Source organism: Emys orbicularis, chromosome 3 (assembly GCF_028017835.1).
Source record: "Emys orbicularis isolate rEmyOrb1 chromosome 3, rEmyOrb1.hap1, whole genome shotgun sequence".
NCBI classification, from domain to species: Eukaryota; Metazoa; Chordata; order Testudines; family Emydidae; genus Emys; species Emys orbicularis.
The window spans coordinates 190165644-190190114 of record NC_088685.1 but is presented as its reverse complement, the minus strand read 5'-3'; the positions used below and the strand labels follow the sequence as shown (position 1 = coordinate 190190114).

Genomic DNA, 24471 nt, shown 5'->3' with positions numbered 1-24471 from the left:
AAAAAGAGGCCTGACTGCAGGGAAAAAAAGAGACAGAGCTATTTAGGAAGGAGAGTAAAGAAGTAGAAAGGGCAGGTCAGAAAGAATTAGGATAAGCTCTCTGGGGCAGGGATTGTCTCTTGGTCTGTGCGTGTACAGCACATAGTACAATCTGACTCTGATTAGTGCAAGCATAATAAAAATGATAATAATAATGAGAATCCTGTTCCTAGTGAAGTCATTGGAAACAGGATTGGGCCATCAGAGAGGACCTTACATGAAAGAGACAAATAAAGCCGCTGTCACCTGAGAGAGTCCAAGGAAAAAGTCCTGGCAACTGAGATTGAGAGTGAGCCCAAAAGCAAAGAGATGGGCAGAGAGGAGGACCTGGGTGCCAAGTCGGACACAAAAGTGAGCAAGGTGGCTAGCTCGAGAGCGCATGCTCTAATAACAGAAAAAGAAAAAAAAAGCAAGCCTGAGAGAGAGCATACTCCCAAGAAGAGAAAGGCATGGTCAGAGAGAGAATAAGGGGATCCAAACCTGGGAAATCTGTTGGGGCGACAAAGTTATAATCTGAGATTTGATAAAAAGTTGTTCATATCATAAAAGATGTAAGCGAGACCTTAAAAAGCCATTTCCATTGGGTGCTGATGTTTTTCTCATCATTCTAAAATGTGTTACAAAACATCGAGAACTTTTCAAAAAAGTTTTAAAGATTTTGTGAAACCTAAAACTTCTTCATGTTCTCCCATCCTCATGTATGTATGGGAGTGTATTATAATAACATCATAATATTCAAGTAATAGTTAGGCTACACAATCTTTTTTTGTCATTACTTTTACTTAACATTTCATGGATATTGGACAGGGGAGTAAAAATAATGTTATTTGACACTGGAAATAGCCTGCTTTGGAATATAATGGATCAAATCAAATTTAATCAAGGTTAGAAGAAAACATCATTTAAAAAAAATCATATCAGTACAACAAAGTCACTAACGTTTTTACAGTACCCTGCATGATTTTACATGTATGCTGATGCACTCTTTAAAACAAAAATAAGATATTGCAGAATGCATGGTGGTCATAGCCATTTTCATATATTTTAAGAAAGAAAGCTATTCATTGCATCACATGTCATTCTAATTCATTCTCCAAACATGAACAAGCAGAAAAGCAGATCAATAGGAACTATAGTCAGTTCTGAACGGGAACTAGAGACCTTTATTTTTAAATTAGCTGATTGTTGTAAATATCCTGCAAAGCTGTTTAGCTGTTTGGCTACTGCAGGCCTCCTGCACCTATCTATGGTTCCTTCCTATATAATAGTATGCACAAATAGGGCAACTTGGAAGATCTTGTTTGGTGATGCTAGCTGCAGACAGCATATTGCATCAGTTTCTTGCTTCACTGACTTCCAGGAAAAAATTAAGTTGTTAACTCTGAGCTAAAAAGCTTTGTATAACTTGTTTACTGGCTATGTGAGAGATCACTTTCTCCCCACATACTACCAGAGTAGTTATGATCAGCTGAGGCACTCAAGCCAATAGTCCCCAAGTTTAAATGGCTAGCTGATCTTACTGGAAATTCCTCAACTCTGGTATTTATTTCCCTTAGTAGTCTGACAGAATCCAAGTTTGCTGACATTTAGCATACCCTGCAAAGTATGTCTCTTTTTCACAGGCTTCTCTCGGGTGCTGGGGCTGGGTTTGTATTTGGTGTGTTGGGGGACATCAATTTATTGTATTAATTTAATACATCCATGATAAGACTGTTGGTAGCTGGGGACATTTGATAAATAAAAATATTCACTCAGTAATATATGGAGAACTTTTGGAATGAAGGAGGTGGTATAGTGGGTGAATACATTAGTCTCTCACCTCTGGATGATTGGATTCAAGCCAGGTCATAAATGACATGCCTTTGAAGGTTTCCCTATGGTCCCTAGTGGACTCCAGTCCACATGATAAAAAAACCTCAAAGCAGTTGACAGTTCCTGAACAATGCTGGAGCAGAAAGCAATTTTCAAGTTAGAATGGAGAAATGTTGATGGCACTTTGTGTGGATAGACGCACTGTACTGGAATGACTTCATTTTGAAGCACACAAAGCTTCACACAAACAAAAAAACAGTCTGGGGCCAGCCCTCTGATCTGGCAACAGCACAATGGCTGCCTTGTAGAGATTGATCCTGAGTTCATTAGGCTACCAGCAGCTGGGAGTATAGCAGTCACAATATGTTCAAGTTCTGGGGGAGAACCACAGTGGAAGCAGTGTCCTGTCAATTACAGCTTGAATAGGTCATTTTGACATCGAGCTGTAGAGAAGGTAAAAAAGTGGGATCCCAGAAGATTCCAATCTACCCCAATGACCACTCTTCTGTTAAAAGACTCATTGTGTTATTTCCTACACCCCAAATATATTTTTCTCCAGTACATTCTGAATAGTCTCCACAAATGCGTGTATACAAATAGGGATTCATTTCCCAGCTGGCTTCTGAAATTGCACCCACAAAATTATACATGTAAAATCCATATTTGCATGAGCAAATTGTGTAACTATGCATCTAGCTATTCAATTTATAGTGCAAAAATGTGTGTGCAATTTTGGAGGCTTGTTTGAAAACTGAGCCCCTGTGTTATAAGAAATAAATCATCAACAAAAGAATAACCAATATTTGAAGATAGGAAAATCCTCTTTTTGTACCCTACTACAGTGTAGGATTACAAATAATACACAGTAGATAATTTGAAAAACAGCCTATGACAGATAACTTACAGTAAACGGGACAGACTAGTGTGATACAAAACAGAGGACTAGACATGCTAACGCTGCTTTTGGTTTTCCACATATTCAACCTGCATTGAAGGATTTTCCATCACCATAGTTATTAAGTTGTTAGTTTATGTAGACATGCAAGTCAAACAAATGAATGCTGCAAACACAGGATATGAATTAGTGTTAGCAGAATACAAAATGCAAACATTATTATGCCTCCCATATTAGTGGCATGAAACGTAATGTTAGTCAACAGGCTCATTGTACTTCTTGTCATTTAAATTCTAGCTTTGGTCAGTTAAAATGGTCCCAATTCAACCATTAAACTGTTTCTCATATAAGACATAATTCCTATGTATTTTCCTAAGTAATATATAACATGGCTTACAATTGTCCTGGATTGTCCAGGACAGTCTTGCCACTGACCAAGGTGTCCCGTGGTGTGGGAGCGCTGCTCTTTGGGCTCCCACACCGCGAGACTATTCCTGCAGCAACTCTGATTGACACGCTGTTCCTAAATTACATAGGCAGAGCAGGGAGCAGAATGCCAATCAGAGGAGCAAGAAAAGAAAAGAGAAATAAGGGGAGAGAGGAAGACAGATATGGAGGGAGGGGGGAGAAGAAAAACAAGGTGGGGGAGAGGAGAGAGAAACAACAATGAATTAATTATCTTAACTGAATGCATAAACTAATACATCTGCGAAGACATTTTAAAATTTCACCCCCAGCCCCACCTCCCCGGAGCTCCACCTCTGCTAGGGGGAGGGTCCCAGAGCCCAGGCTCCAGCCTGAGCCCAAACATCTATACCGCAATTTTACAGCCCTGCAGCCTGAGCACAATAAGCTAAGTCAGCTGACACAGGCCAATCATGGGTGTTTAATTGCAATGTAGATATATACCCACTGTTACATGCTAAAACTGCAACTGCTGAAGAGGCTTCACCCAGACTCCCTGACCAGTACATTGCCACTGGACTCTGCTAAGCCTCAGGGGCTCCCAACCCTGGCCATGACTAATCTCACATTTAGTATACTATATGATTTCTATAATCCTCACAGGTACTTACACAATGATTATTTTTTATTAAGCAACTAAAAAAGCAAAGGAAAAGGCATATGCTACAAGGGGTTTTAACTCTTTTCTGAAGGCATTGACTTAGGTTAGGTTAGACTTGTCCAGATGGGCTTACAAAGTTGTTGTCTTCCCCTGTACAAGGATGAAAATCCTGCTGCTTAGAGGCTCAGCACTTTGGAGTGTCCTGTCAGTCTGCCCCTGAGTTGGAAGTCCAATGCAGTACAGGACTTTGATCTGTACTCCACTGGCTTTGAATGTGCTGTCTCTACATAGAGTTTGGATGTGTGGTGAAATCAGGGCACATTGCAACAGCGGGATGGAGTTCAAAGTCCCTGCTCACTCTGCTAGTGGCAATTCAGCTATCATAATCAACCCTCTTCTTATAGCCTCTTTCCTATGGAGGGGCAAGAACAGTCAGCCCCTCTCCTACATAGGGAGGGACAGTAGAATAATCCTGCTTCCCAACAACCCTGCCTGAAGAGAGAGGTGGGTTCTGATGGCTCCCTTCCGAGACAGAAACATCCACCTGGCTCCCTTCCTCTTGTCTGTGGGGATGGGGAGGGAGGAACTTTTCTGTCTCAGGGGGAGGGGAGGGGAGCTGAGGAGAGGCACTTGAAGGCTAGAACCCTTCTGCTCCTCTGACGATACCATAGAAGGTACTCTTGCCTGTCTACCGCTAGTGTTAGTGCACGTCCTGGTGTGTGACTAGTGTGTATGGATGTTGGCATATATCTGGTATGCATGGGTGTGGGTGAAGACTGTTTATGCTTGGGTAATGACATGCATACAGGTGCATGGCTTAGGGGGTAGAAAGGGAATGAAGACTGATGCAGAAGTTCGTGGAGAGACTATCTGAGGAAAGGAAGAAAAACTGTGTGATGGAGAATGGGGAGGTGGTCACTTCACATTTTATTTGAGGACCTATTTAAAAATGGTTAAGCTCATGGTCCATCAAACTGGATCATCATTTCACCACTGAAATCTCAGCCCTTCTTCCCTTTTGCTTTTCCAAAGGCTGAATGCAGAGGAGTAAACCAAAGTCACAAAGTCTACCCTCCTTCCTCAGACATGGAGAAAGTCACCTTTGCAACACTTTGGCAAGCGGTAGGCTGAAACCAGGCCTCCATTGTGATAAAACATTTTATTGATAGCCTGCTGAACTGCTTCAGCTCAATGTCTTGTCAGCTTTCTCAAGGAGTAACCTTTTCTAAACTATGGAGCTTCAACACCTTCATTTGTAGTAGATGTAAAGAATTTTTGTGACTGGCTCCATCAGCGCTCAGTGCTATCCTCATTAATCAATGCCAGGGATGCCAAGCCTGGAAGCTCCTGCTATGTCAAAGAACTGAGGCCTTCCTATCCATTGGCAAGAGAAAACTTGTAGGTTTTTTATTTTGTATAGTTTGTTCTATCGCCAACTCTTTGTATTCTTGCAGCCCAGCATCTTTAGGAAGTGTTCAGAGTGTGGTTGGACATGTCCCTCACAGACTGGCATAAATGTTGAATCTTGAGCCCAGGAAAAGAGTTTGACTGGCACAGCTATGAGACTTGCTTCCAAATGTCCTTGCAAGTTGTTAGCTCCCATCTGGGTCTGCTAGGCCTCCTCTGATGTTTCCCAGACATCTAATATAAAGTCGGCCTAGCAGACCTGGAGGTTCTACATCAGTGTTGCATGTATCAGCCAGATCAGTCCCAAAGCCAGACCTCAAAAACCCCCTTTCGGCCATCAATGGACAATTCATCAATTTAATCTTAATGTATAACGGCTCTAGAATTTTTGATGACTTAATGCACTACTCTGGCCATCAATACCAACTCCATGTCAAGTGAAGCTTTGCCTGCTCTGCACTAATGGAACTCCACTTTATACTTGACTCTGTCTTTTATTCCTGACATAAGAAGGTCCATGACTCTGCTGAGGCAATTGAAGGTGTGATAGCAACAGATGGATCAGATCTCTGACTGAAGAACACAGCAAGAAATAATGGACAGCCTGATGTGTTCACTTAATTTGTACTGAAAAGTTTTGCACTGATGTATTGAAATCTAGTCTCAGTGCCAACAATACTGTCAGCCCTTAATATCATGGGAGCATAAAATGTAATGGAATTGAGGCTTGCACCCCTATGTCTCAACTTCAACACAATTTCAGCAGATCCTGTACCATTGGCCTCAGAGAAGCAGGTGTCTATGAATGCTTCAAATACCTTGACATATTTGGCCACTGATCTTGTAAATTGTGAACTCTGTCCTTGAGCTCGGTTAATACATGCCTAGGTTGCATATAGGAACATAATGATTAGTAGTGATTAGTATCTTGGGATAATTCATAATTATTTGTATTGTAATTGTATTGTTTGATGGGCTCATATAAAAACAAACTACCTAATTCAGACTGAAGAAACTTTTTATCATAAAATGTATGTCATATTTATTTGTCACTTGTACATATAATTCAGATGAACTAAATGTGTATCAAATATGATTTGTATATGTTTAACACATATTTTTATCCAGTAACCTACATATGAAATGTGTGTGATCCACAATAAGGTCATCAGATCTGCAAACTCCATGTATATAAAGTAACCCAAACCATACCTTTCATATATAAAAATATGAACATCAGCCTGTGAATCTTTTGTGAAACACATGGAAAAATGCAGCTCTTAATCTGCATTATAAGGGATTTTTGAAAAATTTCAGATAGCTGTTAAAATGTAATATGCTAGTTTTGATTATTAGACAGAAACAATAGTTGAAGAACACACAGTGCACAACAGATGGGGGATGTTGTAAGCTACGATTGTACTCTCTCAATCTCAGGCTGGCTGTGGGGTGGATTGTCCTCTGCAATAGTTTACAGCAACTTGAGTGGTGTTCTAATTTATACTGATTGCCAAGAAGTTATTATAACAGTTGGGGACTACTGGAACAAAGCACCTCCCTTCCCTAGGCCGTGTTCCCTATCACAGCCAGAGGCAGGGGGAGCGATGTAGGAGCAGGTCTACTGGCTCTGCTTCACCAGAGAATCCCTCTGCTCTGGTCTGATTCTCCCACAGCTAACTGCAGCAGCTGTAATGTTGTTTTGTACGGATGAATAGCACAAAGCAATCCAAATGTGGGGGGAAATGTGGGCCAAAATATCATATAATGAGGAAACATGTATCTCCTATGCCACCAATCATTAATGTAATGATGAAGATTTAGTAGTCTTGTAAACACGGTGGGTCAGATTCATGGGTATGCCATGGCTGCTTTTGATGCGCCAACAATGCAAAACAGGTGTAAACCAAACTTTTAGTAAGTTAAACTGAATATACAGCAACTTTGTATCACCCAAGCAGCATAAGGAGCCAGAACATATGAGGGAATGTGGCCCAGTATATTTTGGAATTGTGTTTTCTGGATCCAGTGTGGTATTCCATGCATACTATTGACTTAGGTCTATTCTCCCACAATTAAAATTTAACATTTCTAAATGAACCTCAAAATGTTGATGTGCAGTAGGTATCATTATACACATTTTACAGAAAGATAAAATGAAGTACAAGGATTTTGTTACTAAGAAAGTAGAGAAGATGTAGATATGGTGAAAGCAGGGGGGGAAATGATGCCCAAATGTAAATTTTTAAAAACACATGAACTCTGGGACTTCATGTCTTTGTTCCAAAAATTGTGGGTCCCAAAATATGTGGGCCAAAATTTTCAAATTTGGATTAGGTGCCTATATTTTCATTTAGGCACTTAAATAAATGGCCTGGTTTCTGAGATGCTGGGCATCCAGAGCTCCCATTAAAGTCAATGGGAAATGTAGGGGATTTTAAGTGCTTACATATAGATATAGGTGTCCAATTTTAAGCACGCCAGTCTGAAAATTTTAGCTGTGTATTTTGCAATGAATTATTGTGTTCCTTCTGTGCAGCAGGAGGTCTTGACCCAGGAAAACATCTCTATTCAGGAAAGCACTTAAGCATTTGTTTAAATATGTGCTTAAGTCTCATTGATTTCAACAGAACTTAAGAAAATGCTTAAGTGCTTTCCTGAATAGAGGTGGATTTAAGAACAGGTTTAGAGGCTTTCCAAAATCAGGGCCTAATATAAGAATCTAATTTTTTTTAAAGTAGTATACTAAATAGGTCCACCATATAACCCATCACATCCTTAAAAACAACAATAAAAGCAGCTGAACTACATGCAAGAAAATTAAGCTGAGAATAGAATCCAGGGTTCTTGACTGAGTCCTGCGCTCTAACTAGTAAATCACAAAAATACATATCGTTAATCCATTTTAATTTCCAGTGTATCCTATTTCTATTTCCAGGTTTGATGTCCAGTTTGAAGTTCCACATAGCACACAGTTTGCATTGCACTGCAAATGCCACATAATGTATAGAATATTTGGGCTCCTTTAAATATGGAGTCACCTGATAATTGCCAAGTAGTTATTAACCTACTCTTTTTTCTATTTACTTGCAAGAAATACAGTAAATAACAAAACTATGCCCCCCAATTTTTTATTGGTAGGTGGTACTAATTAAAAAATAAAAATAAATTGTGACACTTCCCTGAGGCCCTGTCCCTGCCCTGTCCCTTCTCCAAGGCCCTGCCCCCCACTCATTCCCCCCTCCCTCCATCGCTTGCTCTCCACCACCCTCACTCACTTTCACTGGGCTGGGGCAGGGGGTTGGGGTGAAGGAGAGAGTGAGTGCTCTGGCTGGGGATGTGGGCTCCAGGGTGGGGCCAGAAATTAGGGGTTCAGGGTATGTGGGGGAGAGGGTTGGCATATGGGAGGGGGTGAGGGCTCCGGCTGGGGGTGGAATTTCTGTTTTTTTAGGATTTTTTTCTTAATTAGAGAATTACATTTTTTTTAGAAAAAGATGAAGGTGCAAAGTCAAGCACTCAAAAGTTAGTGAGGGCTGAGAGAGTAAAGCCCAGAACTGCTGGGTTCGGTGTCCCTGGACTGGGACCCGGAATACTGGGCAGGCCAGAGTTCCCCTACCAGCCACTGGGGAAGAGGCACCATCAGGACAGTGCTGGAGAAGGCGGCCTGAGATGGTTTGCATGGAAGGACTTTGGGTAAATCTCTATGTGAGAGACTGTCCTGGGAAGCTCTCATTGCTAGTGGCGCCTCCCCTTGGCTGTCCTGGGGATTAGCTCTGCCAGGCATCACACCCCTATTTGATGGTGTCTTCACACATCCTATCTCATGCTACAGCCCCTCTCACTCCAAGAACTGCAGCCTCCTCTTCGTGATGCTCTTCCAGCCAGGTCACTACATGGTTTCCTCTTCTGAGTCATCAGTAGGGTTCAGACCTTTAGATCCACAGCACAGACTTTTACTACTTGAGCTAACATAGTAACTGGTAGCAGTACTAGAGTGTTATCCTCCATGTGGATTAGCCACATACTCTGCCAGTGCTTTCACAGCAGAGTAATGCCAGTGATTTGCTCAAAGCAGAATAAAGTAGAAACTCAGGACTCAATACCTGGTTCTGTAGGGAAGCGTGCTGTAGTGGTTACAGAACAAACTCTTCTGTCCCTGGCCTGTCTCTGTTCCCCTCTGCTCCACCTTGGTTCCTTTCCCACATCCCTTTTGGAACTTCTCATCCTCTGGCTTCTGCAACACCCCTCTCTCCTTATCTTCCTCCCAATTTCTCACCCCTCTGCATTCCTATAGGACTACTTCCTCCTTCTTACTGTCTTATAATGGAAATGGTCAGGCAACCTAAACTATAGGGTGATGCTACCAGTTCCATCTTTTTAAAACAAACACACACTAATTAAGAGAGCATACAGCAGCCATGTAAAAGATAGAAGGGGACTTCAAAAATGCTCACAAGGAATTTATAGGATATAAGGCTGGTACTGAAACCAAATGCACAGATGAGTGGGAATATTTTTAAAGAATAAATATTTAAAAAAATGAGCATCTTCACCCAAAGAGCACAGTATAGTTCAGATCTGATCAGTAATGCCCTTTTTATTCACATCCTAAACCACTCTTGAAGGCAGACTGCTGAATTCTGTGGTTTAATGATAAGGACAAACATCCTCTAGAGATCAAGATGAATCAAGTCAACTCATTTAACTTGAGATTTGATTTGATTTCATTCTGTAATTTTGAAGATGTAAGTTCACAAAGACTAGCAGGTATTACTTCCTATTTGGGGATACCTTAAGTTTACTGTTTCACTTCATATCTAAAAGTAAGAATACGTAAGACCGTAAACATGAATTTGGAAGAAAAAAAGATTGACACCTCTGTGGTTAACAAATAACCCTTCTCCACTGCCCAAGGCACACAAACATATCCCCAATTTAAACCATGATGCACTGGGACATAAGAATTTTAAAATGCTGTCTTGTCAATATTTCTAACAGACTTTTTTTAGTTCAATAAAAGCAAAGTCAGAAGAATTTATTGAATATATGGAAATGAATGCCTTTGCATGCCATACCTTTCCTCAACTGAAACCTCCTTCAGCTGCTGGTGTGGCTTTGTTCCTTCCATTTCTCGGATGCTTACTGCATAGATCTTTGTTGTATAATCAATAGCCTTTTCTCTTGCAACATCACTGTCATAACCTTTAATAATGTGAAAAATAAAATGACACCTGTGTAGTTTGTTTTCAATTTTGTATTGGAGAAATAAGAAATAGAAAGATCTGCAACAACAGAAGCAGTCTAAGGCCTGGTCTACACTCTGGGAGGGGGGCTCGACCTAAGATCCAACTTCAGCTACGAGAATAGCGTAGCTGAAGTCGACGTATCTTAGGTCGACTTACCTCACGCCCTCACGGCGCGGGGTCGACTGCCGCCGCTCCCCCGTCGACTCTGCTTCCGCCTCTCGCCGTGGTGGAGTACAGGAGTCGACGGCAGACCGATCGATTTATCGCATCTACACTAGACGCGATAAATCGATCCCCGATAGATCGATCACTACCCGCCGATCCGGTGGGTAGTATAGACATACCCTTAGGTCCTGATCCTACAAAGACTTACACATAGTTAACTTTAAGCACGTACTTAACTTTAAGCACATGAGGAGTCCCATTGAACTCAATAGGTTTCCTCACATGCTTAAAGTTAAGAACATATGTGAGTCTTTGTGAGATCAGGGCTACATTTAATATGTATTTTGCATATTCTTCTTTTACCTCCATCCTCTTCTGCATCTGTATCTGACTCCTCACTGTCAACCAATTTACTCTCTTGGATGCCCACAAACTCTCTTGTCCAGATCATCAAAGCAGTATCAGCACCACCTACAGTCAGTAGCACAGAATCATTATGTAACCATCGAACGTTGGTTACATGGGCACTATGACCCACATACTTCTTGAACTTTGCACGTTGCCCCTGCAATATAAAGAATACACATTATCACTTAAACTATTCATTTTTCACATTTTCCTACAGAAATTTTCCCCACTTCCCTTTCCAACACGGCTTCTAATCTGATGAGTAAATACTATTTATTACCTTCACAGGATATGAAAAAAGCTTCACAAAACCAAAGTCATCTCCTGTAGCTAACAGTGAACCATCTTTTGTAAGAGTAGCTGCATTTACAACAGTGACATCACTATGCATGGGCCAGATTCCTTCACAAGTAGGACCAAGAACACATGTCCAGGTATCCCATTCAATCTTCTCTATCTGGAAACAAAAATTCCCAAAACAAAGTAATCTTGACAAACGTCCAATACACTGCTTGAGTTGTTACATTTTTCTCTTGAACTACGAAACTAACAAACTAGTTTTGACAGATCAACTTGCATATGGGCTTGGCCAAAATGATTTTTTGTTTTTGTTTTTGTTAGCTTACAGTGTGTTTATTTCCAGATGATTAATGCTAAATATCATTTATTACCTTTATTAAAACTGCTATACTACAAGGTAGAGTTCCTGGAATTTTACTTTTTTGCTATACATTTTTTATTCTCCAGGGAGAGATCATTGGTCATTAGCATTTGGATTTAAACTGTTTAGAGATTTTCGGAGGTGATGAATATTGGCAGCTCTCATTAAAGTTATTGAGAGTTGCAGGTGTTCAGCATCCCTTAAAAATGAGGCCACACGCTTTTAAAAGTAGCTTCCTAAATTGCACTTAAATTGCCTGCACGCAGATTAAATACAAAACAAGTTCATGCAAAGAGATTATGTGGAATTACTTGTCTGGAATGCACAAATATATATTTGCACATAAATTCTTCTTCTAAAAGAACAAATGGATGCACCTGCAGATATTGCAGGTGATGGAAAATTTGGTGGTGTCTTTTCTGCACTCATGTAATTTCATTCTGAGATTTATTGTGAGAATTTTAGTAAATCTGCACTTTTTAATCTACTTTTCAACTTATTTCAATGGGAGAGAAAAGTTAGTTCAATGCCAAATCCTTTTGAAAATCTCACCCACAATATTTACAATATTTGATCAGATCTGAATTAAAATGCTTATCTGAAATGGTTCTAATTTTGAAATACTAATGTTTGTTAAGTGCTTAGAGTAATGTAGCTGCATAAAAGGTATGATACTGAGTGATTAAGCAGTTCTAATTATATCCATTATAAGGATTAACTTTTGTATATGTAACATCTGTATGTTATAATACTTACAAAGGCCTACTTCACAGGGCTGTTGTGAAAATTCACTAATGTCTGTGAAGCACTTTGTAAACTTAAAAGTGCGGTAGCATAGGGGAAGGTATATGAAGAAGACATACCATTTAAATAAGTAATACACTAATTTTCAGCAGTATCATATAACAACATTCACAATATAAAACCTTCAAGTTAGTACTGAGTGAAGTAATCAGAAAATGTAATTAGTATGATCCATACCTCAGCAGCTCTTATAATATGTCTTTTTCCTCTTGGTGCTTCAAAAAACAGTTGTTCTTTGGCACCAGAATTGACTTGCAATAACTTTCCTGTATGTGAAATACGAGTTTATTATTTATTTTATACATGATTGGAATATTATGAAGTGCCCTTTTTATTGAGTGATGAGGTGTTATAAAAAATTTGAATGCACATCCTGCATAGGTATTTGTGACAAAATGATAAGCATGACCTACAGAGCATTAATATAAATACAGTCCATCTGTATTAATATAAATACAGTCCATCTGTATTTATATTAATGCTCTGTAGGTCATGCTTATCATTTTGTCACAAATACCTATGCATTATCATTTATTAATATAAATTCAGTTTCTAAAAATGGTTGTTTAGATACTACTCACAAACAGCTGAGTACGGGCCAAGTCACGCATGGTGCTGAGTAGCCTCAGAGGTGCTTAGCACTTTGCTGGATCAAGTCCTAAATGTGAGATTTCATATTCATAGATTCATAGATTCTAGGACTGGAAGGGACCTCGAGAGGTCATCGAGTCCAGTCCCCTGCCCGCATGGGAGGACCAAATACTGTCTAGACCATCCCTGATAGACATTATCTAACCTACTCTTAAATATCTCCAGAGATGGAGATTCCACAACCTCCCTAGGCAATCTATTCCAGTGTTTAACCACCCTGACAGTTAGGAACTTTTTCCTAATGTCCAACCTAGACCTCCCTTGCTGCAGTTTAAACCCATTGCTTCTTGTTCTATCCTTAGAGGCTAAGGTGAACAAGTTTTCTCCCTCCTCCTTATGACACCCTTTTAAATACCTGAAAACTGCTATCATGTCCCCTCTCAGTCTTCTCTTTTCCAAACTAAACAAACCCAATTCTTTCAGCCTTCCTTCATAGGTCATGTTCTCAAGACCTTTAATCATTATTGTTGCTCTTCTCTGGACCCTTTCCAATTTCTCCACATCTTTTTTGAAATGCGGTGCCCAGAACTGGACACAATACTCCAGCTGAGGCCTAACCAGAGCAGAGTAGAGCGGAAGAATGACTTCTCGTGTCTTGCTCACAACACACCTGTTAATACATCCCAGAATCATGTTTGCTTTTTTTGCAACAGCATCACACTGTTGACTCATATTTAGCTTGTGGTCCACTATAACCCCTAGATCCCTTTCTGCCGTACTCCTTCCTAGACAGTCTCTTCCCATTCTGTATGTGTGAAACTGATTTTTTCTTCCTAAGTGGAGCACTTTGCATTTGTCTTTGTTAAACTTCATCCTGTTTAACTCAGACCATTTCTCCAATTTGTCCAGATCATTTTGAATTATGACCCTGTCCTCCAAAGCAGTTGCAATCCCTCCCAGTTTGGTATCATCCGCAAACTTAATAAGCGTACTTTCTATGCCAATATCTAAGTCGTTGATGAAGATATTGAACAGAGCCGGTCCCAAAACAGACCCCTGCGGTACCCCACTCATTATGCCTTTCCAGCAGGATTGGGAACCATTAATAACAACTCTCTGAGTACGGTTATCCAGCCAGTTATGCACCCACCTTATAGTAGCCCCATCTAAATTGTATTTGCCTAATTTATCGATAAGAATATCATGCGAGACCGTATCAAATGCCTTACTAAAGTCTAGGTATACCACATCCACAGCTTCACCCTTATCCACAAGACTCGTTATCCTATCAAAGAAAGCTATCAGATTGGTTTGACATGATTTGTTCTTTACAAATCCATGCTGGCTGTTCCCTATCACCTTACCACCTTCCAAGTGTTTGCAGATGATTTCCTTAATTACTTGCTCCATTATCTTCCCTGGCACAGAAGTTAAACTAACTGGTCTGTAGTTTCCTGGGTTGTTTTTATTTCCCTTTTTATAGATGGGCACTATATTTGCCCTTTTCCAGTCTTCTGGAATCTCTCCCGTCTCCCATGATTTTCCAAAGATAATAGCTAGAGGCTCAGATACCTCCTCTATTAGCTCCTTGAGTATTCTAGGATGCATTTCATCAGGCCCTGGTGACTTGCAGGCATCTAACTTTTCTAAGTGATTTTTAACTTGTTCTTTTTTTATTTTATCTGCTAAACCTACCCCCTTCCCATTAGCATTCACTATGTTAGGCATTCCTTCAGACTTCTCGGTGAAGACCGAAACAAAGAAGTCATTAAGCATCTCTGCCATTTCCAAGTTTCCTGTTACTGTTTCTCCCTCTTCACTAAGCAGTGGGCCTACCCTGTCTTTGGTCTTCCTCTTGCTTCTAATGTATTGATAAAAAGTCTTCTTGTTCCCCATATATATGATTATTTTATAAGACGGCTGTATAGCGATTTTAAAAAAGTTATAAATCGCTCTCTCTCTCCCTCTATTCAAGCACTGCCCAATACAAATGTATAACAAACAATCCTTGAATACAAACATTACAAATGTGATCCAAATTGTATGCTAACAATTAGGCAGGCTTATGTGAAACTGAATGTACATTATTTCAGAGTGGTAACCGTGTTAGTCTGCAAACCGTGCTAGTCAGCAAAAACAACGAGGAGTCCTTGTGGCACCTTAAAGATTAACAAATTTATTTGGGCATAAGCTTTTGTGGACTAAAACCCACTTCATCAGATGCATGGAATGAAAAATACAATAAGCAGTATATATAGTACAGCACATGAAAAGATGGGAGTTGCCTTACCAAGTGGGGGGTCAGTGCTAACGAGGCCAATTCAATTAAGGTGGAAGTGGCCTATTCCCAACGGTTGACAAGAAGGGGTGAATATCAACAGAGAGAAAACTACTTTTGTAGTGCTAACGAGGCCTATGCAATCAAGGTGGACATTGCCCATTTCCAACAGTTGACAAGAAGGTGTGAGTATCAGCAGAGGGAAAATTACTTTTTGTAGTGACCCATCCACTCCCAGTCTTTATTTAGGCCTATTTTGATGGTGTCCAGTTTGCAAATGAATTCCAGTTCTGCAGTTTCTTGCTGAAGTCTGTTTTTGAAGTTTTTTTGTTGAACAATTGCCACTTTTAAGTCTGTTATTGAGTGTCCAGGGAGACTGAAGTGTTCTCCTACTGGTTTTTGAATGTTACAATTCTTGATGTCTGATTTATGTCCATTTATTCTTTTGCATAGAGACTGTCTGGTTTGGCCATGTACATGGCAGAGGGGCATTGCTGGCACATGATGGCATATATCACATTGGTAGATGTGCAGGTGAATGAGCCCTTGATGGTATGGCTGATGTGGTTAGGTCCTATGATGGTGTCCCTTGAATAGACATGCGGACAGAGTTGGCAACGGGGTTTGTTGCAGGGATTGGTTCATTAGTAAGCCATTGGGCAGGAAGGGGAGAAACAGAAAAAATAAACAGGCTGCCTTAAATTTGAGTTTTATGATATAACTGAAGCAGCAAGAAAGACCACTATAAAATGACTCTGGAGCTTCCCTTGATTGATAAAGAGCTGGGATGCTCTGGGTCTGAAAGGCTTCTTCACCCCTTCACATTGATGGAGGAAAAACAACATAAGATAGCTGACCTCTGGCACCACTAGAAATCTGCCACCCTCCCCCACCTCCTGTGCTAGAGCCTTCAAGCAGGAGCAAAACATTTTCTTACTCCTAGGCAGAGAGTGGGAATATATTTATCAGCTGCATGTGTGCTGCCTGGATATTCTGCCCACATGTCATCAGGAACAACACCCTCCTGTATAAGTCTCAACCAGAAATTGAAGGCAGCACCCACAAATTTAAAATTTGGTCAAAAACTAAGTTATTTTTTAAAAATCCACTTGGGAATTTATTATAAAAGAGGTTTTCCAGTATCTAAATAGTGTGGTTTGATAAGGGAAGCAGTTATTAACTAAGAAACACTGGATCAGATCCTCAGCCAGTGTAAATAGTGTAGTTTTAATGGAGTTATAGAATAATAGAATATTAGGGTTGGAAGAGACCTCAGGAGGTCATCTAGTCCAATCCCCTGCTCAAAGCAGGACCAACACCAACTAAATCATCCCAGCCAGGGCTTTGTCAAGCCGGGCCTTAAAAACCTCTAAGGATGGAGATTCCACCACCTCCCTAGGTAACCCATTCCAGTGCTTCACCACCCTCCTAGTGAAATAGTGTTTCCTAATATCCAACCTAGACCTCCCCCACTGCAACTTGAGACCATTGCTTCTTGTTCTGTCATCTGCCACCACTGAGAACAGCTGAGCTCCATCCACTTTGGAATCCCCTTTTGGGTAGTTGAAGGCTGCTATCAAATCCCCCCTCACTCTTCTCTTCTGCAGACTAAATAAGCCCAGTTCCCTCAGCCTCTCCTCGTAAGTCATGTGCCCCAGACCCGTACATCATTTTCATTGCCCTCCGTTGGACCCTCTCCAATTTGTCCACATCCCTTCTGTAGTGGGGGAACCAAAATTGGACACAATACTCCAGATGTGGCCTCACCAGTGCCGAATAGAGGGGAATAATCACTTCCCTTGATCTGCTGGCAATGCTCCTACTAATACAGCCCAATATGCCGTTGGCCTTCTTGGCAACAAGGACACACTGCTGACTCATATCCAGCTTCTCATCCACTGTAATCCCCAGGTCCTTTTCTGCAGAGTCATGTTGATTTACATCAGCTGAGGATGTGGCCCATTATTCCAAGAGCCCTGTTCAATTCTGCAGGAGTCACTGATGATGGCACTGGGGGGGTGGGGAGTTATATTGCTGCCCATCACTGTAGTATCTGAGCATCTATTTTATTCTTCTCTACTATGTTGAACACTATGACCAAATCACTTGTGGATGAAGTAGACAATATCTTTTGGGAAGCCATGTTGCTTTCAAGACCATTACAAATACAGAGGGGAAGGGGGTAAATCAGCATGAGCTTCAGGGAAAAGGCAAAAGATGTAATGGAAAGGAATGCTAGCCTACATCTTCTAAGTAGTAGTAGAAATAATGGGGAGTAAAATCAACAACAAAAAAGGAGCTAGTGGTGTTCTTTCATGTGTGTTCCTTCAAAATCTCAACAGATAGATCATCTCCAAATAATTGTAAAGATACGTAAAGAGATTTCAGTGTCCCTATTCTTAAGACAGGCATTATCCGCTATACATGTTGTGACACAAGGCCCTCTGGTGCCCACTGGCAAAGGGTTCACTGTTCTTTACAAGCAACTCCTGTCTCAAACCTGAGAAACTCACTACACCAAATACACCACTTTCACTGTATTTATCCATAAAGGGTAATTATATGAGGTCTCTACTGAAAGCTTGCAACTTATCAATACTCATAATCATTGCGAGATGTGTGTACGGGTAATATTTAAAGAATAATGTAACTATTTTGAAAATTATGCCCTTACAGTTTAGGGGTAAAAGTGAGTCACCAGGGAATCATATGTCTCAGTGATGGCCCATTCAAGCAGGAGGGAGTTGCCACCCCTCCCTGGCTAGCTAATTATGTAATGTATTGTTTGATTGCCCACCTTTGCACCAACCCATATAAGTCAATGGAAAAACCTCAAAGATAAACTATAAAAACATCAAAACCACTTGGAAGTGAAAAGGAACAATATGACAGCAGGGGGGTTGGCCTGTCTGTGAATAAAGACAAAAGACTGATTCAGTAGATAATAGGGTGGAAAAAGACACTCTGGGTCCATTCCCTGGGGAGGTACCTTGATGAGCAGGGGTGCTTCATGAAAGACTGAGTTCTAGCTCCTTGGGGCTAGCAAGTGCTGCCAAAGATTGAACCTTTGGGGTAAAAATGTGCTTTATTAGGCCTTGTCTACACTACAGAGTTTTGTTGACAAAAGTCAGCTTTCGTCGACAAAACAGTGGAGCTGTACACACTAAATGCTCCTTCCGTTGACAAAACTCTTCTGCTTCACCGACAAAATAAAACCACCTCGATGAGAGGCGTAGAGCTTTTTGCGGCAAAGTTATATAGACAAAGTGTCAGCGTAGACACAGCAGCAACTACCATATGTAGGAGACAAATAAAGATTGATTATCTTTCAGCGAGTATGTTTTTATTAAAAACCCATTAACAACACACAGAAAACGCTTGGTGGAAAGTCAGATAACAGTGAAGGGCAGTGTCCTGATGTAGGCTCCCATAGCTGTGTCACTCCAGCTATCATTTTGGAAGCTGTCTTAAAGGGTAGAGTGAATGAGGAACTGAGACAGCCAGAAAGATGCAAGGAATGGGTAGGAGGAGTTTGGGGAGGGCATGGCAAACAGTTCTGTATCAGCTGCAGGGGGGCTGAGCACAGATCTAGTCTGCTTACAGTGCGATTAGGGACTTCAGCATAGAATCATAGAATATCAGGGTTGGAAGGGACCTCAGGAGGTCATCTAGTCCAACCTCCTGCTCAAAGCAGGACCAATCCCCAACTAAATCATCCTAGCCAGGGCTTTGTCAAAAACATCTAAGGAAAGAGATTCCACCACCTCCCTAGGTAACCCATTCCAGTGCTTCACCACCCTCCTAGTGAAAAAGTTTTTTCTAATACCTAAACCTCCCTCACTGCAACTTGAGACCATTAGTCCTTGTTCTGTCATCTGCTACCACTGAGAATAGTCTAGATCCATCCTCTTTGGAACCCCCTTTCAGGTAGTTGAAAGCAGCTATCAAATCCCCCCTCGTTCTTTTCTTCTGCAGACTAAATAATCCCAGTTCCCTCAGCCTCTCCTCATAAATCATATGCTCCAGCTCCCTAATCATTTTTGTTGCCCTTCGCTGGACTCTTTCCAATTTTTCTACATCCTTCTTGTAGCATGGGGCCCAAAACTGGACACAGTACTCCAGATGAGGCCTGACCAATGCCGAATAGAGGGGAATGATCATGTCCCTTGATCTGCTGGTAATGCTCCTACATATACAGCCCAAAATGCCGTTAGCCTTCTTGGCAACAAGGGCACACTGTTGACTCATAAGCATCTCTATTTGCTCTTCCATCACTTTTATCATCCACTCCTGGCTAAAATTTGCTCCTGGCTTTCCTTACTGTTCTGCCTTCGGGTTTCTAATTTTCATTTACAGACTCTCTCCATGCCCTGCGTTCTTGTTTTTTGGTGTCTGAGGATTGGACCACCTCTTGAAACATGTCCTCCTTGCTCCTCCTTGGTCACTTCCTTATTGGGTGGAGGCACTGCACTTGTGTGTAGGGGGTTCCCCAGAAGGCCACGTCTTCAGAAGCACAATAAACAATAAACAGAGCATGATTGTTAACGCACATACAGCATCGAATCATAACAGTAAAATGCACCTCTTTTCAAATTTTAATTAGTTTCTCAGTGTCCCTGACAAGCATACAGCTCAGTGAATGCCCTAAACATGGTGAGTTCACCCAGGAAAGGGGAACTCAAGATGGGGCAAAGGGTCTAGGTCAGTGGTCCCCAAACAGTTGGGCACGCCCCCCTAGGGGGGTGCAGCAGGCCCGAGCCAGCAACCCTGGGAGACAGGGAGAGAGTGCCACTCTGCCCTTAGTTCTGCTTCAGCCCCAGTCCCAGCCGCCCAGACACTAAAAGTCTGATTACCCGCAGTAACCGGCCTCTGCCACTGGGGGGTGGGAAGAGCAGCAGCCGCTGCTGGAGCCTGGAGGAGCACTCAGGGATGGCTCAAGTATGGCTCCCCATCCCCTGTCCTGCCCCATTCACCCCCTCACCTCCCACCCCGGCTCCTGGGTGGGATGCGGACCAGGTAAGGGGGGGGGGCAAGTGAAAAAGTTTGGGGACCGCCGGTCTAGGTGGTTTTTTAAGGGGATCACTGCAGGCAACTAGGGGCAATATTATAAATTCTGCCACCATTTTCCACAGGTCATTGAAGCCAATATCTTACTCCTGAGGGTAAGCAAGGATGCAAGGGTGCATCTCCTGTATGCGTGCGGCTTCAGACCAGGTCCCTGTGCTGCTCGCTGTATGCCACTTTGGTCCCTGCACAAATGATTGCCGATTGGTGCTGGAAAGTTTCCTACAGTGGAGGAAGGAACAAAGCAGCTCTGCCAAGGAACTTTCAGCAGTGGATTGACAAGTATCTCCAGGAAAGTTTCCTAGAGATCTCTCTGAGGATTCTAGTGAACTCTTGGAGTGCATTGACACACTGTTCCATCCCACTGTGTAGCTGCACAGGGGAATGTCCAGCACACACAAACACAGCTAGTCTTGTACATTTCTATCCCTTAACCCACTTCTAGCGTATAACAAAGCAAAGGACAGCTCTACCTCATATAACTGAGCAACTTCAACTCAAAAAGATCACTTACCAGAGTTCTCCTCTCCTGCATCATGTGCACCAGAGATGGAGTGCTGGGACTGGCTCAAACCCTCCTGGGTCCAGAAGAGGTCCTGGCTCGCCACACTACTGGATGACCCAGTCACCTCGCCCATCTTGTCCTCCAACTTGACCTCCTCTTCCACCACTTTGTCCTCGGGGTTGAATCCACTGTCCACTGTCTCCAGCTCCCACATCCCCGAAGTATCCCCGGGTCTCCTGGCAATTGATGTCAATGAAATGACCACAGGGATCCACACACGCCTGAAAACCATAGAGAAGTACCCCTTTCTATAGATGTACTCCGTTCCAAGATGGTATCCAAATTTGGGATATGCTAGCCATCTATCACCCTACCGCAGTTAGGGATTCCCATTGTTGTAAAAAGCAACAGAGGGTCCTGTGGCACCTTTAAGACTAACAGAAGTATTGGGAGCATAAGCTTTCGTGGGTAAGAACCTCACTTCTTCAGATGCATTGTTGTAAAGCCATCCAGTATTTCACACACATTGCCAAGAGTCACAGTCCTTCGTAGCAGAATAAGATTAAAGGCCTTACACACTTACATTAATGCAACCCCAACATTGGACTTCCCGACTCCAAACTGATTTGCAGTGGATTAGTAGCAGTCTGGAGTTGCCAGCTTCCACAGAGCAATCGCCACACACTTCTCCACCGAGAGGGCTGCTCTCATTTTGGTGTCATTGCACTGCAGTGCTGGGGCAAGCTCCATACACAGTTCCAGGAAGGTGGTTTTCTGCATCCGAAAGTTCTGCAGTTACTGCTCGTCATCCCAGACCTGTATAATAATGTGATCCCACCACTCAGTGCTTATTTCTCGAGCCCCAAAATGATGGTCCTCCATGTGCAGCTGCTCCGTGAATGCCCAAAGTAATCTGGTGGTGTTTCTTTCCATGGCACATAGCAGGTCAGACATCTCGGATTCCTATTCAGATTGGGTGCTCATGATATACTGCATGAGCAACCGCGATATGTTTATAACAGTGACCACAACAGTAGAGAGCAGTGTAGGATCCATCCTTTCAGACAGAGATGGTGGGCACACAGTAAACAGGGGCTGATGAAAAATGCCATGAAATGCAGTTGGAAGCCCATGGAATGATGGGATGGAAAAACTGCATCATGGGATGTTGAGCCCGCACTCATGATACATTGCAGTCCATTCCACCTTCCCACAACTCCTAGTTGCAGAAGGTGGCGAGTAGCACAGTTGGATAGCCACCCACAGTGCACTGCTCTCTCTCTTGATGCTAGAGCACCAACTGTGAATGTGCTCTGCTGACAGAAGGAGCATTATGTGAACATGCACAAATGATTATATTATATTGGCGAAACTTGCATCGACAAAACTCTGTAGTGTAGACAAAGTCTTAAATAGGAAAAGTAATTATTGATAAGCATAGGCCCTAGTTCACGTTTTATGATTTTGTTTTGTATGTAACCATTTGTTTCCATCATTCACACTTGTTTCTATTTCAATCTCTAGTCTTACTTAAATAAATTTCCTTTTGTTTTACTATAATTGAACCCAAGTGCTGTGTGTGATACAGGAGCGGTGGGCTGAGATAAAACTGGGGTACACTGTTCCTTTGGAAACAGAGGACCTGGCATTTCTGTGGGCTGGACACCACAGAAGGACACTTTGAAGGGACTTGGACGCTGGGGCATATCTGTTGTGAACCTGCAGGGCAAAGGCAGGCTGGTATAGCTCAGAGGAGAGTGCTTGAGTGGCTGACAGGCTGGTTGGGTGGAGCTAACACCAGATAGCACAGACAAGATTCCCTTGTGCTGGAAGCAGGTGGCAAGAAGGAGGACTCACTGCCCCGGGTGCCCCGAGAAGTGTCATACATGTATCATATCCCACAACTTGATGTCCAGGTATTGTAAAACAAGTTGTTATTGTTTGTATCACCATAGTGCCAAGGAGCCCTAGTCATTGACCAGGACCCCATTGTTCTAGATGCAGTACAACCAGAGAAAAAAAAGATGGTCCCTGCTCCAAAGAGCTTAACTAGTTAAGAGTGACATTATCTTGGCCCAGGTTCTAATCAAAATGCACAGAGCCTGACCCGCAGTAGACTCTGATGAAGAGAAATTAAAATATATAAGCTGCATATCACTTCTATTCCTCTGCTGACTACACCCTCCCTTCCACATTGCAAAGTGGGATTTTGGTGTAAGTACAACATTCCACTTCTTCACTAGAATCGTACCTATGAAAAGGACTCACTCACTGTCTTTTTTCACTTCCCCTTATGTCAGTCATAACCCTCAAAGTGGGAAAATGTTCAGTAGTTGTTGTTCACAGAGAACTGATGTGACACAACTGGTATGCTGGATAACTTGCAAACTTGTACATGTTCTTTAATATTAAAGTAAGATCAAAGAGAAGCTTATTTTAATGCTTTTGTTTTACTCTCATCCCTGAGCCTCAAGTACTTAGGTGGGTGTCTGGTACTGTACAAAGCACATGTATAAAAGAGTCAGAAAGTGAAATATTTTAAAGTAAATTGATCCAGTTAGTGGACTGGAGAAGTTAGAAAGAGGAGGAGATAGCTCAAGAACTAATAACTGTTTGGAATTGGCTTAATTGAAGGGATTCTAGTATTTAAGGATTGAAGAGCTGATAATGAAAGCAGGTTTAAAACTGGAGAGTATATTGGCATCTACCATGCTTATATGATAGGGTCATAATTCAGAACCTGAATGCTTATATGATAAGATCAGAAGTCCCTCACTTTCAAACTGCATCAGCCTCATCCAACCAAATCAGAAGTAACAATAGCAGGCTTCTAAAAGAAGGGTATCCAGCCCTCCTTGATCAGGAGCACAGGTCAGTTTGATGCCAGGTAAGAGAGAGGGAGAAAAGGGCAAAAAACATCCTAAAAAATTAGAGGACTAAATAAACAATAATCATACTTAAGTCTTTTTAAACTGGTAGGTCAGCACATTCCCCTGGATGTCCACATGACTGTGATCAAAATTATTTAATGTACTACTCCTTTTGTTGGAAAGTTCCCACAGTCAGAAATCCCCATAGACAGGAATGCATACCAGTCTTTGCTTCCTTACTTATTCAAAACTTTGTTTTTTTTTAAACCTTTCAGAAAGTTAGAGCTGTATAGTATTATGAAACATGAGGCTCGATTACCAGAAGACTGTTCAACAGATAGAGTTGAAAAAGATTATGTTTAACCAGCTTTGGACTGTGCAACTGCATGTAGCAAAACACAGCTAAAATTCATAAAATTTGCCATTGTGAAATATTAAAATATTTCAGTATAATAGGCAAATATTTTTGTAATTTTGTAATTACTTGTTAAATACAGCAAATCCTCATTATAATTTCACACAGGGAGATGGAACTAAAAGTGGCATATCCATGGAAAGTTATATCTACGTTTGAAAAAGACTAAGAAAATGAGGCTACTTGTATCACAGTGTGGTATGATTTTGGTAATGCTCTCTGACTGGCTTCATCACAATAAATGCCAC

The 24471-nt window shown here is 41.7% G+C and overlaps 1 protein-coding gene across 2 annotated transcripts in view; it reads right to left on the bottom strand.

Moving 5' to 3' along the window:
* The window catches only part of EML6 (EMAP like 6), a 373229-nt gene that overhangs the window by 46946 nt on the left and 301812 nt on the right, over positions 1 to 24471 (bottom strand). For both annotated transcript variants that reach the window (XM_065401031.1, XM_065401032.1), the window contains exons 24-27: positions 12678 to 12766; positions 11316 to 11492; positions 10991 to 11192; positions 10292 to 10418 (exon numbers count right to left, since the gene is read on the bottom strand). In XM_065401031.1, coding sequence (XP_065257103.1) covers positions 10292 to 10418; positions 10991 to 11192; positions 11316 to 11492; positions 12678 to 12766 — 595 coding nt within the window. The remainder of the gene's footprint in view (positions 1 to 10291; positions 10419 to 10990; positions 11193 to 11315; positions 11493 to 12677; positions 12767 to 24471) is intronic.